The following is a 22,864-nucleotide window of genomic DNA, read 5'->3' as shown; positions in this document are numbered from 1 at the left end:
CAAATAGATTAGATCAACCCTGAGTTTCATAAAAAATAAAATAACTATCTATATAACATTTGTACTTAGCTACAAAAGGATTAATTTTCCAAATTCAGAGATAGAGATAGAGAAGATTATGTTTTCCCTAGATTAGTAGGCCTTTGTATACAGGCACGAAATTCCCAAAAATGAATAAAATGCTACTAAGTTTCAGTGCTGTTCCTTGTATTTCTGAGATGCATGGAAAAGAAAGTAGAAATGAAGATTTCAGTGTGTCAGCTAAGGTTTCAGATTCTCACCACTCCAAGCAGTGTTCGAGCAAGCAAGTTACTTCAGAGAGATGTACATAGGCCTTCAGGCTTTAAACAGTTTGATGGACAGTCTGGTTATCAAAGAAAGTCTCACGACAAAGTGATATTTCATTTGAGGGTACTAGTGTTCAAAAGAGAATGTTCAAACAATATTTTTTTTTTTTTTGCAAAATGAAAGTATGTAGGAAAAAATGAAGAAATGCAATACAATGGGTTGCTGTTTCTCATTAGATAGGTCTATTATCAATTACCAAGTACAATTACAATAATTATGGGCAGGCCGGGCGCGGTGGCTCAAGCCTGTAATCCCAGCACTTTGGGAGGCCGAGACGGGCGGATCACGAGGTCAGAAGATCGAGACCATCCTGGCTAACACCGTGAAACCCCGTCTCTACTAAAAATACAAAAAACTAGCCGGGCGAGGTCGCGGGCGCCTGTAGTCCCAGCTACTCCGGAGGCTGAGGCAGGAGAATGGCCTAAACCCGGGAGGCGGAGCTTGCAGTGAGCTGAGATCCGGCCACTGCACTCCAGCCCGGGCTACAGAGCAAGACTCCGTCTCAAAAAAAAAAAAAAAAAAAAAAAAAAAAAAAAAAAAAAAAAAAAAAAAAAAAAAAAGAAACCAATAATTATGGGCAAAGCTCAGGAGACCTAGATCTAGTCAGAGCTGTGTTATCAAGAAAATATTTCAGAAAATCTTTTCCATGTAAAATATATCAAATGTGTGTTACATGAGGAAATAATATTATTTTGACATCTTTATTAAGTTGTGTTACCAGCTATTAAAATTTGTACTCAATACTGTCGTCTATACAATGAAACAAAATTTTTAAACCTAATTAATTTTTTTCAATGTGTGGTCTTATGACCCCCTGCTTTTGAAACACCTAGGGATTGTTTCTCAAACTTTAAGGTGTATATCTATGCACGTGAGTCATCGGGAGAGGTTTTTAAGATGCAAATCCTTATTCCATTGGTCTTGGATGAGGCTTGAAATTATTCTCTTCTAATAGGCACCCAGGTAATATCCATGCTTATATGGTCCTGTTTGACTATCAAGGATGCAGGGATGCTACTTACAAACAAATTCTCTCTCTCTCTGTCTCTCTCTCTCTCTCTCTCTCTCTCTCTCTCTCTCTCTCTTCTCTTTCTCTCTCTCTCTCTCTCTCTCTCTCTCTCTCTCTCTCTCTCTGTGGGTGTGTGTGTGTGCACGCGCATGTGTGTATAAATATAAATAGGCAGATATGTCAAAAAAGCAACGCCCTCCCCAGATCTTAAAAAAATCACAGTTGAGGCCTACTTGTTTAAATGAACTTCAGTGTCTAAGCTAACTTTCAGCTATACAGTAATTTGGATCTAGTCTCACCATGATATTCTCCTAAATCCTAAATTGGAAGCCTGCTACAGTCTCTTAGTTCTCAGTAATTTACAGGGCATCTGTGTTGCTGAAGTAAGTATGATCTGCAAATACCTGCCAAGCTCCCTACCTGTCAATTCCAAATTTAATTAGATTCTGATCTTTTGCTAAAAAGCCTAAGATAAAAACTATTATACTCTCCATAGTTATAAATTTTTCTTAAAACCAAGAGCCAATCAATTTCATACTTCTTTCAGAACTCAATTTAAAAAATGGTATAACATTTTGTTTTTGCCCCATCACTGGCTTTTTTTTTTGTAGTTACTCCCTTAAATTCACTCTTAACTCCCTTCCACAGTATCTTAGTTCTTTACAGGAAATGTTCACCTAAATAAAATGCCTTATACATTATGTAACATGAAATAGGTTCATTCGACCCGGGTTCCTTCATCTTAAAGGATTTCTTTTTTTTTTTTAACTGAGTATTCAAATGTTATTAAATATAGCAAATAAAATAATATGATTTCTCATACAGCCTAACAATGTTTTTTTAATTTTATTTTTCTTTCCTTACAGTATAAGCAAGTGGAACAATACATGTCATTCCATAAGTTACCAGCTGATATGCGTCAGAAGATACATGATTACTATGAACACAGATACCAAGGCAAAATCTTTGATGAGGAAAATATTCTCAATGAACTCAATGATCCTCTGAGAGAGGTAAGATTTATTGTCCTCAGTATCCATAATACATGATCATTGTTTATTTTCTCTCTTCATGGAGAATCTTCTAGTCTATGTTACTCTAAAGAAAAACCTAAACTTAATATTAAGATATTTTATCCTTATCTTCTTTAGCTTCTCACATATATGAGCTCTTAATTGTGGAAAAAAGTATTGGAAAATTGCTCTTCTATTTGTGATTCTCAGACTGTTCTCTTTTCTGTATTTCTGGCTCTTTAAAATTCCTTCTTGTGGCCTCATTGTCCATATCATCCCCATTTTTCTCTCCCTTTCTTATCAAACTGATTCTTCTTTTTGATTCCTATTCTTCCTCCAATCTTCACTTTCCTGGATCATCTCATGGACCCTGATAACAGAACGACTTGCCATGAGCAGTTCATTTCCTATTATCTCATTAAAACACTTTGCAACATTAATAACCACCTCTTTGCTTTGCATCATCTTTCTATTCCTCCCTAGAAATCTTCCTTCTTCCCACTAGAATATTCAGATCACTCCTGGAACAAAATAACTTGTTCTTGATTATTCATAGTTTTTACACTGCTTGGCCTCTCCTTTCTTTTACTGCCAATCTTCTCAAAAGGTTTCTGTGTACTCACTGAATCGTGATTTGGTCTTAGCTTCTTTACCAAAGTTGTTCATTTGAAAGTTGTCAATGACCTGTCATGTTGAACTGTAGCTTCTACAATCCCTGCCTATCATGGGAGGGACCCCATGGGAGGTAATTGAATCATGGGGATGATTACCCCCAGGCCTTGTTGTTGGTAGTGAGTGAATTCTCATGAGATCTGATGATTTTATAAGGGGCTTTTATCCCTTTTGGTTGACACCTCTTCTTTCTGCCACCAAGCAAAGAAGGACATGTTTGCTTCCTCTTCTGCCATGATTGTAAGTTTCCTGAGGCCTCCCTGGCTATCCTGAACTGTGAGTCAAATAAACCTCCTTCCTTTATAAATTACCCATTTTCGGGTATGTCTTTATTAGCAGCATGAGAACAGACTGTTTCAGTAAACTGGTACAGAGTAGTTGGGCACTGCTTCAAAGATACCTGAAATTGTGGAAGCAACTTTGGAACTGGGTAACAGGCAGAGGTTGAAACAATTTGGAGGGCTCAGAAGAAGAGAGTAAAATGTGGGAAAGTTTGAAACTTCCTAGAGGCTTGTTGAATGGCTTTGACCACAATGCTGATAGTGCTATGGACAATAAAGTCCAGGCTGAGGTGGTCTCAGATGGAGATGAGGATCTTGTTAGGAACTGGAGCAAAGGTGACTGTTATTATGCTTTAGCAAAGAGACCGGTGGCATTTTGCTGCTGCCATAGAGATCTGTGGAACTTTGAAGTTGAGAGAAATAATTCAGGGTATCTAGTGGAAAAAAAATTCTAAGCAGCAAAGTGTTCAAAAGTTGACAGAGCATAAAACTTTGAAATATTTGCAGCATGACCATGTAGTAGAAAAGAAAAAGCCCACATTCTGGGGAGAAATTCAAGCCTTCTGCAGCAATTTACATCAGTGACAAGGCAGTGGATGTTAATCACAAAGATAATGGAGAAAATATCTCCAGGGCATGTCAGAGACCTTCCCATCAGTCCCTCCCATCACAGGCCTGGAGGTCTAGGAGGAAAAAATAGTTTCATAAGCTGGGCCCATAGGCTGCCTGCTGTGTGCAGCCTAGGGATTTGGTGCCCTGCATCCCAGCTTCTCCAGCCATAGATAAAAGGGGCCAAGGTACAGCTCAGGTTGTGGTTTCAGAGGCTTCAGAGGCCCCAACCCTTGGGATCTTCCACATGATGTTGAGCCTGCAGTGGCACAGAAGTCAAGAATTGAGGTTTTGGAACCTCCACCTAGATTTCAGAGGATGTATGGAAATGCCTGGATGTCCAGGAATAAGTTTGCTGCAGGGACAGGGCCCTCATGGAAAACCTCCCCTAGGGCAGTGCAGAAGGGAAATGTGAGGTCAAAACCCCGACAGGGAATCCCCATTGGGGCACTGCCTAGTGGAGCTGTGAGAAGAGGGCCATCATCCTCCAGACCCCAGAATGGTAGATCCACCAACATCTTGCACCCTGAAACTGGAAAAACTGCAGATACTCAATGAATGCCAACCTGTGAAAGCAGCTGGGAGATGGGCTATACCCTGCAAAGCCACAGGACAGAGCTGCCCAAGGCCATGCGAACCCACCTCTTGCATCAGCATGCCCTGGATGTGAGACATGGAGTCAAAGGAGGTCATTTTGGAGCTTTAAGATTTGACTGCCCTGCTTGATTTTGGACTTGCATGGGGCCTGTAGCCTCTTCATTTTGGCCAATTTCTCCCATTTGGAATGGCTGTATTTACCTGATACCTATACCCTCATAATAGTAAATAACTTTCTTTTGAGTTTGCAGGCTCATAGGCAGAAGAGACTTGCTTTGACTCAGATGAGACTTTGGACTGTTGAATTTTGAGTTAATGCTGAAATGAGTTAAGACTTCGGGGGACTACTGGGAAGGAATGATTGGTTTGGAAATGTGGGGACATGAGATTTGGGAGGGGGAAGGGGTGGAATGATATGGTTTGGCTCTGTTCCCACCCAAATCTCATCTTGAATTGTAGCTCCCATAATCCCTACATGTCATGGGAGGTACCTGGTAGGAGGTAATTGAATCATGGGGCAGTTACTCCCATGCTGCTGTTCTTGTGATAGTGAGTGAGTTCTCACAAGATCTGATGGTAATATAAGGGCCTTCGTCCCCTTTTGCTCATCACTTCTCCTTGCTGCCATCTTGTGAAGAAATACATGTTTGCTTCCCCTTTTACCATAAGTGTAAGTTTCCTGAGGCCTCCCCCACCAGGCTGAACTGTGAGTCAAATAAAGCTCTTTTGTTTATAAATTACCTGGTCTCAGGTATGTCTTTATTAACAACAGCATGAGAATTAGCAATTCTTCTGAGCTGCTGGGACCACTTTTTATGCTGCTAACAAAACACAGATTCTGAATCTCTCCCTCTCTCTCTTTCTCTCTCTCTCTCTCTATATATATATACACACACACATACATATATGTATATATCTTTTTTTTTTTACTTCTTTAACACTGCAACATTTCTGAGCCATTGGATTTTCATTCTGTATCTTTGAATTTATTATCTTTTATTTATATTACCTCACATTTCAATTCTATAAATTGTAGCTCTAAGTTCCTGCCTTAAACTTCATTTTCTTAAAAGCTAAATGATATCCCCTGCAACCACACATGTAGTAGGTTATGTAATGAAGTCATTTTTCTTCCATCATTAAGCCATTTTATCTCTAAAAGTCTCTCTGTACATTCTTTAGTTATTCTCACAAGTTATTTGGAATGTAAAACTTTAGTCCCATTTTGCAGCTTTTCTTTCTGTGCTCTGTACATCCAATCATCAAATGCTGTCAATTAACGTTAGTAATACATCTCACACTCATGCCTTTGCTTCCTTTCCCACTGCCATTGTCCTAAACTAAAGCATCTCACATAGACTATTTTCACTGTTCCCTTAGTTTGACTTCCAGCATTTGGTCTGATTTCTCTGACTACCATTTAAAATACCACTGTCAAATTAATCTTTTATTTACATAAGTTAGTCATTTCTCTGCTCAGAAACTTTCAATCTTTACATTATAAATTGAATCAAGTATAGACTCCCTAAGCTCATCTTCCAGTCCATTTATACTCTGACTCCAGCTAAATCTCCAGCTTTCCTTTCCCCCACTGCCATGTCTGTTGCAAAGTGGCCTACAAAAAAATTGTGCAACTTGTCGTTTTGAAAAAATAAGTTATAATTTCTTACCTTTAATACAAGTGTTCCATAAATGTCTCTCCTCTCTTGGAAAAAATTGAATTCAAGCAATACTTATTTATTTCTATCTATCTTATTTGATTAGCTGTGAGACTGGATCTTATATCTCCTTTCTCTGGCCCTCAGTGTGCTTCGTCCATAATATAAGAGTGCTACTTATCCATTCTACCCATGTTGTTATTATTTTTTTCATATTTGTTTTCTCCACTCTTGTCTTGAAAGTCTCCTATGTGCAAGGAATATTTCGTCTATATTTTCAAATTTTGTTAAAATTCCTAGTATATTTACTATAAGTTAAATAACAAATATTTGTATTCCAACTAATATCTTCACCAATTATGAACTTACCTAAATTTCTGTACCCACTAAAAGTTTTTCATATTTTTTGAATAGCCATAAGATACCAGTTAAGAGTTTTAAAAATATGAGGCTAAATATCTGCTATTGGTTAGTTTATTTTCCCTACAAATGTTTCAATCAAATTAGAATGTATAAATCTTTTTGCTTTGGGAAATATAATTGAATTTTTTATATTTTGTTAAAAGAAATAAATAAGCCAGGAGCAGTGGCTCATACCTGCCTATAATCCCAGCATTTTGAGAGGCCAGGGTGGGTAAATCACCTGTGATCAAGAGTTCGAGACCAGTTTGGCCAACATGGCAAACTCCATCTCTACTAAAAAATACAAAAAGAAAAAATAGCCAGGTGTGGTGGCGTGCACCTGTAACCCCAGCTAGTTGGGAAGCTAAGGCACGAGAATTGCTTGAACCTGGGAGTCAGAGGTTGCAGTGAGGTGAGATCCACTGCACTCCAGCCTGAGTGACAGAACAAGACTCCATCTCAAAAAAAAAAAAAAAAAGGAAAGAAATAATATATGAGATTTCAAAAAGATTGTAGAAAATGGAATTAAAAGATAAATGTAAAAATATTCACTTTATTTCTCCACATAAGCTCCATAAGCTCTATCAAGTTCAAGACCCTTTTGTAAGCAATGATATGAGCTGTGTTGTGCATCCCTAAAGAATTGAGGGTCCTGGGAATTTAACCATGTCAACGCAGTCTGGTTCACATTATTAACTGAAGAAAAATGGGTGCCCTTTACAGATTTTTTTAATGTTAGGAAACAAAAATAAGTCAAGCATAGACAAATTGAGATGATAAGGTAGATGCCTAATGATCTCCCATCAAAACTCTCACAAAATTGCCCTCGTTTGATGAGCAGAGTAAGTGGGAGCGTGGTAGTGGTGGAAGACTCTGGCGAAGCTTCCCTGGTTGTTTCTCTGCTAAAGCTTTAGCTAACTCTCTGAAAATACTCTCATAGTAAGCAGCTGTTATTGTTCCTTGGCCCCTCCAGAAAGTCAACAAGCAAAATGTCTTGAGCATCCCACAATACTGCTACCATAACTTCTGCTTTTTTTTTTTTTTTTTTTTTTGAGACAGGTTCTCACTGTCATCCAGGCTGCAATGCAGTGGTGCAACTATAGCTCACTGCAGCCTTTACCTCCCAGGCTCAAGTGATCCTCCCAGTTCAACCTCCTAAGTAGCAGAGACTACAGGCATGAGCCACTTTTGCTCTTGACCAGTCTGCTTTTGCTTTGACTGGACCACTTCCATCTCTTGGCAGCCATTATTTTATCATGTTTTGTCTTCAAGATCATACTTGCAAAGCCATGTTTTATCTGCAGTTAAAATTCTTTGAAGAAATGCTTCAGGATCTTTATCACATTTGTTGAAAATTTCCATTGAAAACTCTGCTCTTATCTGCAGCTGATCTGGCTGCAATGGTTTTGGTACTAACGGAGTGGAAAGTTTGCTTTCGTTTAATTACTAAGTCAGAATTGTGAAAGCTGAGCAAACTGAGATGTCTACGATGTTGATTATTGTTTCTGCTATTAATCATTGGTCTTCTTCAAATAAGGCAAAAACAGGATGAATTTTTTTCCTTGCAAATTGATGCAGATGATCTGCTGTTGTGGGCTTCATCTTCAACACTGTCTCATCCCTTGTTAAAATGAGTGATCCATCTGTGAACTGCTGATTCATTTAGGGCATTGTTTCCATAAAATTTCTGTAAAAGATTCTTTACAAAACAGTATCAGGAATAAAGATCAAATCAAAAGACAGGAAGATAAGGTAGAATGAAGGATATATTCCAAGAAGTCAAGGAAATGTTTTCTAGTTAAAATCTCATTGAGGGAATGCAAAAAGGATTTTTTACTAAAACTCTATGGAAACAATGCCCCAAACGAATTAGCAGTTTATAGATGGATAGCTCATTCTTCCATCCAAGCTTCAGTATAAATTGGATGTTTACTCCTACTTCAATTTTATAATTCGTATCTCTCTGAGAGAGGTTGTTTTAAAACTGATGTCTTATTTTTCTTAGTGCCTCAAACTAGATCCTATTCAGATGTATTGTAAGAAGTTTCTACAAATTTATTTTGATCAAGAAAATGGGAAATCCATTTTCATGATATGCACCTTCCATGAGCTTTTTGAAGACCCTGGTATCAGTTGTTGAGAAAAAATAAAAATAAAAAAAAACTCTATCAACATGCTTTGCCTTTTAAATCTAAATCTTCTTGACAAACAAAGCAGAATTTCAGGACACTGGAACCAGACTGGATTCTCAGGGGCCTGGAGAAGTTCAAAGTAGAATGAGACAGATCATAGCAAGTAGAAAAAGGTAATCCAGCAGACGGTATCAGGAATAAATATCAAATCAAAAGACAGAAAGACAAGACAGATTGAAGGATATATTCTAAGAAGGCAGGGAAAAGTTAGGATTCCATAATAAAATCTCACTAAAGGACTGCAGAAAGTCAACAGCACAACTGAGTATAAAAATGAACCCTAGTAATGTGTACTCTTAAATGAGAAGTATTCTTCTATGCAGAAAATTATCAACGTAATACATAATGAAGATAACCAGAACATTTTCTGTGTCATGTGTGTTTTATTAACTATTCTTCCTAGCCAGGCACATTGGCTCATGCGTGTAATCCCAGTATTTTGGGAGGCTGATGCAGGTGGATTGCCTGAGGTCAGGAGTTCAAGACCAGCCTGGCCAACATAGCGAAACCCAGTCTCTACTAAAAATACAAAAAAAAAAAAAAAAAAAAAAATAGCTGGGAGTGGTGGTGGGCACCTGTAATCCCAGCTACTAGGGAGGCTGAGGCAGGAGAATCACTTGAACCTGGGAGGCGCAGGTTGCAGTGAGCAGAGATCACTGCATTGCACTCCAGCCTGGGCAACAAGAGCAAAACTCTGTCTCAAGAAATAAATAAATACATACATGAATTAAATACTATGCTTCCTCTTGCCACACCATAATTTACACTTATCTTCACTGGAAAAAAATGTCCACTTTTCACTTTTATGTGCATCCTCCAACAAACCTTTTATTTCCTCAATTCCTACAACCATTCAATTGCTAAATTGTAACTAATATTTTTTCTTTATATATTCAAATGCCATATTCAGGTTCTCAACATTACCTCAACATCTGTCACAACTTTTCTCCCTGGCTTGAATGTCAATTAGCTAAAATGCATTCCATTACAGAGCTACCATATTGATTGATATAAAACCCAAATTTGACAATGTAATTTTCTTCTTAGAACCTGCTCATGACCTCTTATTCCCTGCAGGGAAAACACCCAAACTTCATATGACACAGAGGCTCTTCATGGCCTGCCTTAATCTTCCTTTCTTCACATTAATGCTTCATCTATAGAGTATTATTGACAATTTCCTGGAAAATAAATGCTATTGATGGCCTTTTTGCCTTTCTTCTTGCTGCCCTATCTTCAATCCTTTCTACTCAGCTTACCTTCTACTTTCCTGTAAGCATTTTTACCATTTATAAATTACCTTTCCTCATTCATAAATTTTCTGTGACTATTCTGTCTCTATCACAGCATTTATCATTTGTTAGTTGATCATCTCTTTAAAGACTATGAGCTTCTTGAGGATAGGAACTGTGCTTAATATCCTTGTATCTCTAGTAACCAGCATGCAGTAGGAAGTCATGAAATATTTACTGAGTTAAAGGTCTTCTTTAACAGAGTTATGAATGAAAATCATACTAGGAATCATGACTGCTTAATAAAATGAGAGATCCTAGAAGTGGAAGCATGAAATGCTCAGTCAGTTAACACCTTGTAAAGGTGAAAGCAATGTTTCTCCATGTGCTTCCCTACTCTTCAGCTTTTGCTTTTCTAATGTCAGAATCACACAAAGGTCTAAGTTTAATGCTATACATAAGTTAACAGTTTATTTGAAGGGAAAAAGCATGAGTAGAATAAGAAAGTAAAGAAGCATATGGCAGAGAGATAACAAAAGTTATTACTAAAATAACGCTGAGTCTAAAAACCCAGAACTGATATTTGAAGAGAAGTTTAGCAAGAACGATGGGAAATATAACATCAAATTGGAGTATTATGTACCTACTACATTTGAGTCACAGTGATAGATTTAAAAAATGTCTGAAAAGTAGTAAAACACATCAATTCACCTTTCAAAAGCTGTGTTTCACTTGGGAGAGGAGGAATCAACTTAGGCAAAGATGTGTTTGGGTCACTGTTGTGTTGTTAGTGTCTAGAAAGTGCCTGGCACATAGAAAACATTGAATGACAAATAAATGCTGAATGAGTGAACTAGGATATCCAGAAGGGCAAAGTTCGATTATTCGATATGTATTTTGTGACAAAAGATAAAAATATAAGAATGTGTATGCACACATCTAATATACATGATTAGAATTGCTCATCATAAATTCAACTTTATGTCAACAATCATGTTATCTTATAGTATGACTTTTAACCTAAAATACTTCATTAAATAAGAAAGCTTATGAAAGTATTGCATAATTTGAGACATTAATATATAGTTAAGAGCAGTGATTTAATACAAGTCTGGGAATTCGGAAACTTATAAAAGTGAAGAATAGGTCATACCTTCAGTGTCTCACAAACTTATACAAATGACTTTTGCCTAAAAATAGAGAAAGAATGTAAAATGCAGTGGTAAAGAAAGTTAAAATTAGTCTATATTCATAATCAGTTAAGTCTATACTATGTTTTATCCATTTTATACCTCAGACTTTCCTTTCAATGTGTTTGAATACTATGAAGCCTGAAGATGTAAAATGGCAGTAAGAACTTCATTTGTGAGAACTCTGAAAGCTCTTACAAAAATCTCATACCATGCATATAATATTAATTCAGTTAGCTTATATTTCAAAAACACTACTTTATTGAAAGCATTCTCCTATTTTCACTTTCGTGGCAAAAATTAGGTGATTTATCTTTTTGTGTGTGTTAGAGACAAATTGTTGAAACACCTTTAACAGATAACTAGCCCATTCTTTTGTTCAAGTCTCAATACAAATGTTATCTCCTGCAGAGGCCGTCCCTGAGAAACTCATCCAGATTAGTTCCCTCTTAGTCATTCTCCATCAATCACATCAGTGTTTCTGTTGTATGCATATTATTATATTGTCTTATTTGCCCTTAATATTTATTTGTTCATTCCCTGTTCTGCTATATGAACTCAGGATCTGAAAAAGCAAGGACTATCTTTCTTGACTTCCTCTATGACTCCAACCCTCAGATAGTACATATTTTATAATTACTTGGTGGAAAAAATAAATACATGCACGTTAAATAAGGATTACCTACTTGGCAAATCATCTCAAAGAGTGACTGAGTGTTAAAGCTTAGAGACAGGATTTGCCAAGAGAACAGTAGTGCTTGTGTTTATATGGATAACAAAAGTGACGCTCAAAACAAAGTGTTCTGTCCACAGAACTTTCTTAGGATCACTGTTGGTTACACTGTGGTCCATGTATTTTTAATGTATTACAAAAGGATGCTGGCATCTTTAGATTCCTCTGTGATTATGTTTGGTATATGCACTGTATGCCATAACATCCTTTTTTTTTTTTTTTTTTTTTTTTGAGACAGAGTCTCGCTCTGTCGCCGAGGCTGGAGTGCAGTGGCCAGATCTCAGCTCACTGCAAGCTCTGCCTCCTGGGTTTATGCCATTCTCCTGCCTCAGCCTCCCGAGTAGCTGGGACTACAGGCGCCCGCCACCTCTCCCGGCTAGTTTTGGTTTTGTTTTGTTTTGTTTTGTTTTTAAATAGAGACGGGGTGTCACCGTGTTAGCCAGGATGGTCTCGATCTCCTGACCTCGTGATCCGCCCGTCTTGGCCTCCCAAAGTGCTGGGATTACAGGCCATCCTATTTTTTTACGTGAAAAATAGTTTCTTTTTAACTTTAAGAAGAAAAATACTTGAACTTTAAATAGAAAAATACTCTCTTTTAACTTTCTCCATGTTTATGCATTAGTCGTTCAATGCAGAGCTAACTTGGAGGGTGGGGTAAAGATGGTGGGGTGAAGAGGAGGGTACCATTATAGAGAGTATACAAATGTTCCGTCTAATCAATCACTGTTACCCCGTCACATCCATGGAATAGATAGAAAATATTTTGGTTTTTCTTTTATATTGCTACTAAGGTGAGCGTTTATGCCCTCTGCCCCCAGTGTCTTACGTTGAAATCCTAATCCTCAAGGTGATCATATTAGGAGGATAAGAGGCAGGGGCCTTTGGGAGGTAATTAGGCCATGAGGGTGGAGCCCTCATGAATGGGATCAGTGCTTTTATAAAAGAAGTCCCAGAGTGATCTCTGATCCCTTCTGCCATATGAGGAGGACACAGCAAAAAGCTCACTGTCTATGAACCAGCAAGTGGCCCCTCACTAGACAAAGTCTGCCAGCACCTTGATCTTAGATTTCCCAACCTCCAAACCAGAACTGTGAGAAATAATTTTTTTTTTATGTATAAGCCACCGAGTCTGTGATACTTTTGTGTAGCAGCCCAAATTAACTAAGACCATTGCTACACCAGTTCTACCTAGATTATTGTCAATGACTCATCAAACAATTGTTCAAGTTCCCCTGTCCAAACCTAAATATTGAGATACTTCAAGGTATAGAAGATTCAAGGTATAGAAGATTCACGGTGGCAGATAACGGTTGTGTTTTGTTCATCCTCGAGCTAGGCTGTATGTCCTGCACGCTGAGCTCCACTGGAATTGTCAGCCTTCTGGGAAGTGATTGTAAAGTCATCTTAAAAAAGTATCATCAGTCCACTGTGCACTAAAATACTTGGGTCAGATAGTAAAGGAACATTACCATTTTTCTGAGGAAAATTCTTAAGATGCTACCCCAAAACATAGCATTTTAAATTAAAACTATTATTGTGTGGTGTATTCATTATCTCTAATCTGTACTCTCTAGTTGCATTCTGGCTGTGTCTAGTCAAATGTATGAGTCTGCAAAATTGGCTTCAGTAAACCCTAGTATCCTCCCCTCCCTCCCAGTTGCTGCCTGACCTGGCTTTCCCTGGAGATCCCTCCTCCTTGATTCTCCTCCCATCCACTTAATATGCTCTTATGTGCCCCTGGCTGCTGAGAAATATCCAAAGCTTCATTGTTTTGGACAGTTTAAATCCTTTTTTGTGACTTTCTGTACCACCATTAATAAGTATACACGGTTTTTTCAGCTATATAACGCATAGTGGATGAGAACCTACTACTGAGGGACTGTTTCACATTATGATTACCAGATGGCCCTCCTTCCACAAGCCACATTTAAATCCAGCTCCACTACTAACTAGATGTTCAACTCTGAGCTATTTTCTTAACTTGTATGTACTTCATTTTCCTCATCTTGAAATGTAAATAATGATCATAACTGCTTCACAGAGTTGTGAAGATTAAGTGAGCAAAACATATAAAAATGCAGAAAAGTGTCTGGCACATAGTAAGTACACAGTAGAATTTAACTCTTAATGTTACTATAACACAGTGAAAAATAGGATAGAGCTCTTACGGCTCTTCCATTTTAAGGAGAGACAAACATTTAAATAACCAGTTGTATGTAATTATTTGCAACTGCTGAAAGGGTAATTCAAAGGGTATCAGGCCAGTACTCAGGAGGGACTCCAAGCCCAACAATATCATATGTCCCATTTCTTTTGGAATGTATTCAAACAATCTGCTAATAAGCTTTCCCTTCATTTTAATAGCCAGTTTTCTGGAGACATTGCCTTAGCATCAAAATTTGATATTGAAATGTTAGAATCATAAGACTCATGTATACTTCTGTAAATGCTAGCAGTATATTTAAAAATAAAAACTAATTAGATTCAGTGAACTATACCCTTCTGTTTATGAGTGCCTGTTGGAATATGTACAAAGTAAGAATGTCTATTTTTAACATGATCAGACTTATACTGATTCGATTAGAGCAAAATGGCAAACTTAACTGTCAAGAAAGAGGTTAATGCCCTTCTGAGCCTGTCTCCAAAGTTCAGAACTGATCTATTTTTAAACAATGGATTGTGAAGAGCCATGGGCTTAAAATAGGTACAGATCATGTGTCCCAGTAGAATATAGAATGTCAGTATATTTCATTTTTACAGAGCATGAATTAGGCTGAGAGCATAATCCTGTCCTTCTGACCTTTAATTTGTCGAATAAAGAGTTATGCAAGAGAACATAATTTGCGTGTATATTTATTTAGTGTAATTCTGAATCATCTTTTCTAAAGTACACACTTGTTGATTTTTTAAATGCCTTCTAAAAATGTGTTTAGTTAAAATTAATGAAAATGTCCAGAATCATATTGTAAAGCTATACCAGCATCTTATAAATTTTAAGATATTCATGTAACAGGCATAAGTAACAAAAGATTAGCAAAATTATGTAAATGACCTGATTTGGCCACAGTGCTAAAGATATTGTGTGTCACTCTTTTGTCCTAGAGCTTTGTCCATGCACCTCTACATTCTATAAAACAAACAGACAAATATTATTGATTGCTTAATGTGTGTTAGACATTGCTCCAGGCTTCACAGGGAAAGTAAATTGTAAGATGTGATTTTTTAGTCTCAAAGAGAGTACTTACTATATTCTTGGAGAAACGAGACATGAACACGTGGGGAAAAAGTATAAGAAAAAAGTAAAATGAGGATACTAGAAATGTAGGAAGTCACATGTAGTTAATTAGCAGAGAAAAGAAGACTGTAACTACTAACGTTGAGAAAAAAAATGTGTTCACTATGGCCTGGAATAGATTGAAAAGGCCTCAGTGGAAAGAGTTTGCACTAAATCTGGAAGGACATGTGGAATTTCAGTAGATAAAGAGGATACAAGATGTAAAGAACGCGGGGAAAACAGACAGAAAACATGCTTATATTTCCAAAACTAGTTGCTTTTTCAGCCTCTCATTTGGTTCAAAGAAAAAGGAAAATAAACTAGAGAATAAATAACATTTTATTCTACAATGACTTAAGTTATAGTTTTATGTATGTGTAAATACAACTAAAATATAAGCTTGTTTTATTGTTATAATAAACCATGCCTTATTTCTACAGTTATAATAACCATGATTATTTTAAGTGATCTTGGAGAAAAGAGGTAAGTAATAGAACTCAAACTAAAATTATGAAGATAATTGGAAACCAAACTCAAGAAGCCCTGATTATTGCTAACAAGTCAATACAGTCAATGACATCATGCATTAATGTAATTACGATAGATACCATCTTGCCCCACTTAAAATGACTTTTATTTAAAAGTCAGGCAATAACAAATGCTGGCAAGGATGTAGAGAAAAGGGAACCCTTGTACACTTTTGGTGGGAATGTAATTAGTGCAACCACTATAGAGAACAGTTTGAAGGTTCGTGTTTGACAAAGGTGTCAAGAACATATACTGGGGAATAGATAGTCTCTTCAATAAATGGTGCTGGAAAAACTGGGTATCCATATGCAGAATAATCAAACTAGACCCCTATCTTTAGCCATATACAAAAATCAAATCAAAATGTATTATAGGCTTAAATCTAGGGCATCAAATTATAAAACTACTAGAAAAAATCATTGAGGAAACTCTCTCAGACATTGGTCTGAGAAAAAATTTCTTGAGCAATACCCTACAAGCACAGGCAACCAAAGAAAAATGGACAAATGGAATCACATCAGGTTTAAAAACTTCTGGACAGTAAAGGAAACAACAAAGTAAAGAGACAATCCACAGAATAGGAGAAAATGTTAGCAACACACCCATCTAATAAGGGATTAATAACCAGAATTTATATGGAGCTCAAATAATTCTATAGGTAAAAAGTCTAATAATCCAAATAAAAAAAACAGTCAAAAGATTTGAATAGATATTTCTCAGAAGAAGACATACAAATGGCAGACAGGCATATGAAAAGATGTTCATCATCCTTGATCATCAGAGAAATGCAAATCAAAACTACAATGAGATACCATCTCCCCAAGTTAAAGTACTTATATCCAAAAGGCAAGCAATAACAAATGCTTGCAAAGATGTGGAGAAAAGGGAACCCTTGTACAGTGTTGGTGGGAATGTAAATTAGTACGACCACTATGGAAAACAGTTTGGAGCTGCCTCAAAAGGCTAAAAATTGAGCTACCATATGATCCAGCAATCCCACTGCTGGGTATATACCCAAAAGAAAGGAAATGAGATATCAAAGAGATGTCTGCACTTCCATGTTTGTTGCAGCACTGTTCACAACAGCCAAAATTTGGAAGCAACTTAAGTGTCCATCAACACATGAATGGAAAAGGAAAATGTGATACTTACACAAAATGAATTACTATTCAGCCGTAAAAAAAAAAAAAAATGAGATCCTGTTATTTGCAACAACGTGGATGGAACAGGAGGCTACTGCTAAGTCAAATAAGCCAGACACAGGAAGACAAATCTCACATATTCTCACTTACTTGTGGAATCTAAAAATCAAAACAATTGAACTCATGAAGATAGGGAGTAGAAAAATGGTTACCAGAGGCTGGGAAGTATAGTGGGAGGGTAATGGGGAGGTAGGGATGCTTACTGGGTACAAAAATAATAGTTAGAAAAAAATGTTTTCACTTATTTCTGGCATCTGAAAAATCAAAACAATTGAACTCATGGAGATAGAGAGTAGAAGGATGGTTATCAGTGGCTGAGAAGGTTATTGGGGGAAGGTGAGGTTGGTTAATGGGTTAAAAAAAATAGAATGAATAAGACCTAGTATTTAGCAGCACATAAAGGTGACTATAGTGAACAATAACTTCATTGTACATTTAAAAATAATCAAAAGAGTATAACTGGATTGTTTGTAACATGAAGGATAAACGCTTGAGAGGATGGATACCCAACTTTCAATGATGTGATTACTACTCATACAAAAATATCTGTATTACTGTACCAGAATATCTCACGTACCCCACAAATACATTCACCTGCTATGTACCCACAAAAAATTTAAGAAAAGATTAGAAAGATGCCTGTGCTAGGTAAAGCTTGCATTTTGCATCCAGGCTCTACACTGAGCTAAATAGAAATTTTAAAAAGACAATACTGTCTTCCACAGTTTAAAATCAGAACCATTAAAGAACATATGTATACTACATTTGTCTAGCTTATATAAACCAATTTTCTGTTGTTTAAAATATCCCCCCAGTTGACTTACATAGCTAGAGCTTCACATTGTTAAATTATGGAAATTATTAAGATATCTAATATCATTTGATTTTGAAGCTTACTTTGGCAGAATATAGAGTAAGATAATGTATGTCACCTGGATGCATTACTGATGATGGTGGTGATAGTGATGACAGTGGTGGTAGTGATTTTGGTGATGATGGTGATGATAGTGAATTTTAAAAATTGTCTTTATGTAGAACAGTATATCACATGTTTGGCTAGTTTGGTTTTGCTGTCATTGCAATCATCAAATAAATTACTTAGTGGAATTGTGTGCAGGTGTGTTGAGATATAAACAATGCATATAAACAATGTAACCTTTGTGTTCAAGAGTGACAGAAAACTACAAATAATAGAAAGATCTGAGCTCTTGAGTTGAATTCAGAGTGATGATTTAATATATACATGTTGATTATGTGAAGTAAAATGTTAATAAGTCTAAAATGAAATAAACAATATTAAATAAAGCCACTGAAATATTTGGTGCCGTAAGCTTGATATTTTAAAGCTACTTCCCCTGTTACAGTTATGCACAGGATTTATACACCTATAATATTTATTTATACTTGTAAATTAGGGAAAATAAGTCTATTTTATAGAGAAGTGACTAGCCTAGTGTCTGTTCCCTAGGAAGCTGTGTTTATGTATTAAAGTATGCTTTACAATAAGTAAAACACTTAACAATCCAGTGTGAAATAAGTGCTCAATAATATTATTTTTACAATGATTACTGCCCTAAGAACTCTTAATACTGATATTAATATATTTAAATGTTGTCATCTCCTAAGGTGATCAGTCTTGTGAGTTTATTTAGTTAAGTTTTATTTGTCCTATAAAAATAAGGTTTAATGTTCCAACAAACTATTGATATATCTGCAATTTCCTTCCTTATATTTGACCAAGCTCAGTTTCTTAAAGCACAACAATGTAAAATCCAGTATTTAATAACTCCTCAAAAATGTATGTATGCCAAATGCAGCATGGCCTCATGTTTTACATCTTGGAACATACAAAAGCACAAGTGGAAAACTAATCAAATTCAAAGTCTGAAGTTTCATAGTAATTCAGCAAAGTTGATTTCTTAGTGTGACAAATGTCTCACAGTAATATAAGAATTAAACCTTTGAGAAAATTGTGTAAGGGGAACATGGACACACTATATTGTTGTGCATTTTTTTCATAAACCTAAAATTTTTCCAAAGTAAAATCTCTAGTTGATAATCTATATATGTAATTTGAAAGAAGATGGTCTTTGCTCTCCTATCTGGAATCTCCTTTACTGCCCCAACTTATTCTGTAAAATTAAGATATAATACCAGTCTCTCATAGTTGTAAGGTTAAATAAGATGATTTGTGTATAAGAACCTTCAAAGCCATAAGTCACATTACCTATTTGTTATTATTTCAATCCCAATTCTTCTGGACGACAGGTATCTCTGAATTTTAGAATCTAGTGGAAAGATGAAAATTTAAATAGTTTTCCCTAAGGTTCTACAGTGGGACATAAATAGTGTTAATTAACAAAAAAAACTCCAAAATATCTATTCCCCTTATCTATAAATATATATGAGTCAATGCAAAAATAATTTATTATATGATCATTTGTTTCATAAACTTCTCAGGCACCATCTCTTATGTACAATATGTTCATTGAAAGTTTTCTTATTTCCACAGAATCAAGGAGACAGAGGAGTGGAGCAGATTGTATTATTGTAATGAGAAAGATCCAGATCCCTGTGCCTTTTCCTTGATTTTTCCTAATATTATCCCCCACTCCCCACACCACCACTCTTTCTCTGAGTGGCATTGTTTATTTCTAAGACTTCAAAAATTGACCCTATGCTAATATTGTGTAATTCCATTTATTAGAGTTCCCTAGGATATGCAAATTCACAGATACACAAAGTAGAACAGAGGTTACCAGGGGCTGGGGAGGGGAGGAAAGTGGGAGAATTTTTGTCCTTTTTTGTGTGTTTTTAAATGTTTTTTTATTATTATTATTATTATACTTTAAGTTCTAGGGTACATGTGCACAATGTGCAGGTTTGTTACATATGTATACATGTACCATGTTGGTGTGCTGTACCCATTAACTCGTCATTTACATTAGGAGTATCTCCTAATGCTAACCCTCCCCCCATCCCCTCCCCACAATAGACCCTGGTGTGTGATGTTCCCCTTCCTATGTTCAAGCGATCTCATTGTTCAATTCCCACCTATGAGTGAGAACATGCAGTGCTTGGTTTTCTGTTCTTGTGATAGTTTGCTGAGAATGATGGTTTCCAGCTGCATCCATGTCCCTGCAAAAGATACAAACTCATCCTTTTTTATGGCTGCATAGTATTCCATGGTGTATATGTGTCACATTTTCTTAATCCAGTCTGTCACTGATGGACATTTGGGTTGATTCCAAGTGTTTGCTATTATGAAGAGTGCCGCAATAACCATACATGTGCATGTGTCTTTATAGCAGCATGATTTATAATCCTTTGGGTATATCCCAAGTAATGGGATGGCTGGGTCAAATGGTATTGCTAGTTCTAGATCCTTGAGGAATCGCCACACTGTTTTTCATAATGGTTGAACTAGTTTACAGTCCCACCAACAGTGTAAAAGTGTTCCTATTTCTCCACATCCTCTCCAGCACCTCTCCAAAAGTTGTTTCCTGACTTTTTAATGATCGCCATTCTAACTGGTGTGAGATGGTATCTCATTGTGGTTTTGATTTGCATTTCGCTGATGGTGACTGATGATGAGCATTTTTTCATGTGTCTGTTGGCTGTATGAATGTCTTATTTTGAGAAGTGTCTGTTCATATCCTTTGCCCACTTTTTGATGGGGGTGTTTGGTTTTTTTTTCTTGTAAATTTGTTTGAGTTCTTTGTAGGTTCTGGATATTAGCCCTTTGTCAATCAGTAGATTGCAAAAATGTTCTCCCATTCTGTAGGTTGCCTGTTCACTCTGATGGTAGTTTCTTTTGCTGTGCAGAAGCTCTTTAGTTTAATTAGATCCCATTTGTCAATTTTGGCTTCTGTTGTCATTGCTTTTGGTGTTTTAGACATGAAGTCCTTGCCCTTGCCTATGTCCTGAATGGTATTCCCTAGGTTTTCTTCTAGGGTTTTTATGGTATTAAGTCTAACATTTAAGTCTCTAATCCATCTTGAATTAATTTCATATAAGGAGTAAGGAAAGGATCCAGTTTCAGCTTTCTACTTATGCCTAGCCAATTTTCCCTGCACCATTTATTAAATAGGGAATCCTTTCCCCATTTCTTGTTTTTCTCAGGTTTGTCAAAGATCAGATGGCTGTAGATGTGTGGTATTATTTCTGAGGACTCTGTTCTGTTCCATTGGTCTATATCTCTGTTTTGGTACCAGTACCGTGCTGTTTTGGTTACTGTAACCTTGTAGTATAGTTTGAAGTCAGGTAGCGTGGTGCCTCCAGCTTTGTTCTTTTGACTTAGGATTGTCTTGGCAATGTGGGCTCTTTTTTGGTTCCATATGAACTTTAAAGCAGCTTTTCCCAATTCTGTGAAAAAAAGTCGTTGGTACCCTAACAGGGATGGCATTGAATCCATCAATTACCTTGGGCAGTGTGGACATTTTCATGATATTGATTCTTCCTATCCATGAGCATGATATGTTCTTCCATTTGTTTGTGTCCTCTTTTATTTCACTGAGCAGTGGTTTGTAGTTCTCCTTGAAGAGGTCCTTCGCATCCCTTGTAAGTTGGATTCCTAGGTGTTTTATTCTCTTTGAAGCTATTGTGAATGGGAGTTCATTCATGATTTGGCTCTCTGTTTGTCTGTCATTGGTGTATAAGAATGCTTGTGATTTTTGCACATTAATTTTGTATCCTGAGACTTTGCTGAAGTTGCTTATCAGCTTAAGGAGATTTGGGGCTGATATAATGGGGTTTTCTAAATACACAATCATGTCATCTGCAAAGAGGGACAATTTGACTTCTCCTTTTCCTAACTGAATACCCTTGATTTCTTTCTCTGATTGCCCTAGCCAGAACTTCCAACACTATGTTGAATAGGAGTGGTGAGAGAGGGCACCCCTGTCTTGTGCCAGTTTTCAAAGGGAATGCTTCCAGTGTTTGCCCATTCAGTATGATATTGACTCTGCGTTTGTCATAAATAGCTCTTATTATTTTGAGATACGTTCCATCAATACCAAATTTATTGAGAGTTTTTAGCATGAATGGCTGTTGAATTTTGTCAAAGGCCTTTTCTGCATCTAGTGAGATAATCATGTGGTTTTTGTCTTTGATTCTGTTTTTATGCTGGATTACGTTTATTGATTTGTGTATGTTGAACCAGCCTTGCATCCCAGGTATGAAGCCTACTTGTTCGTGTTGGATAAGCTTTTTGATGTGCTGCTGAAGTCACAGTTTTTTAATGGTTGCAAAGTCTTTGTTGGGGATGATGAAAAAGGCTTAGTTATAGATAGTGAAGCCATTATACAATGAATGTACTGACAAACTGTATAATTTTGAATAGTCAAGCTATAAATATTGTTACATATATTTAAACAGTTTTTAAAAATAGTCTTAGAAAATGACACCCAATCTTGAATCTATTTTCCTAATCTCCAAAACCATTCCCATCTGCCTGCCACTTTTATCTCAGTGTCAAAGATGCTTCACATGCAACACATTGAAAACAAAATATCTTTCCTCCTAAAAATATTGTTTAAATCAGTTGTTTCCCAAACTGAAAAACTCAGAAGGTCTTGAAGTGTGTATACTGTGTTCCACATCTATGCAAAGTAGATGCTAATATTGCTTATTACCTAAATTGCATACAGTGCTTCTGCCACAGTTCACTTTCAGAGAAGTGGTAGAGTAGTCTTACCTTTATCTGTGGTTTCCCTTTCCACAGTTTCAGTTTGTTACTAAAGATCAGTTCTGGTCTGAAAATATTAAGTGGAAAAATCCAGAAATACACAATTCACAAGTTTGGAATTGTGCACCATTCTAAATAGTGGGATGAAATCTTTGGGACATGAATCCTCTTTTGCCCAGTGGAACCACTTCATAGTCATCTTGGTTATCAGGTAAACTGTTGCTGTATCATTGTGCTT

The 22,864-nt window shown here is 36.6% G+C and overlaps 1 protein-coding gene across 3 annotated transcripts in view; it reads left to right on the top strand.

The window, feature by feature from the left end:
* HCN1 (hyperpolarization activated cyclic nucleotide gated potassium channel 1) overlaps positions 1 to 22,864 on the top strand; it is a 439,910-nt gene that overhangs the window by 351,754 nt on the left and 65,292 nt on the right. For all 3 annotated transcript variants that reach the window (XM_045393695.3, XM_005556858.5, XM_073995120.1), the window contains one exon: positions 2,224 to 2,370. In XM_045393695.3, the coding sequence (XP_045249630.1) occupies positions 2,224 to 2,370 (147 nt within the window). The remainder of the gene's footprint in view (positions 1 to 2,223; positions 2,371 to 22,864) is intronic.

This window comes from Macaca fascicularis, chromosome 6 (assembly GCF_037993035.2).
Source record: "Macaca fascicularis isolate 582-1 chromosome 6, T2T-MFA8v1.1".
Taxonomy (NCBI): Eukaryota; Metazoa; Chordata; class Mammalia; order Primates; family Cercopithecidae; genus Macaca; species Macaca fascicularis.
The sequence above is the reverse complement of the archived record's forward strand: the minus strand, read 5'-3'. Positions and strand labels throughout refer to the sequence as shown.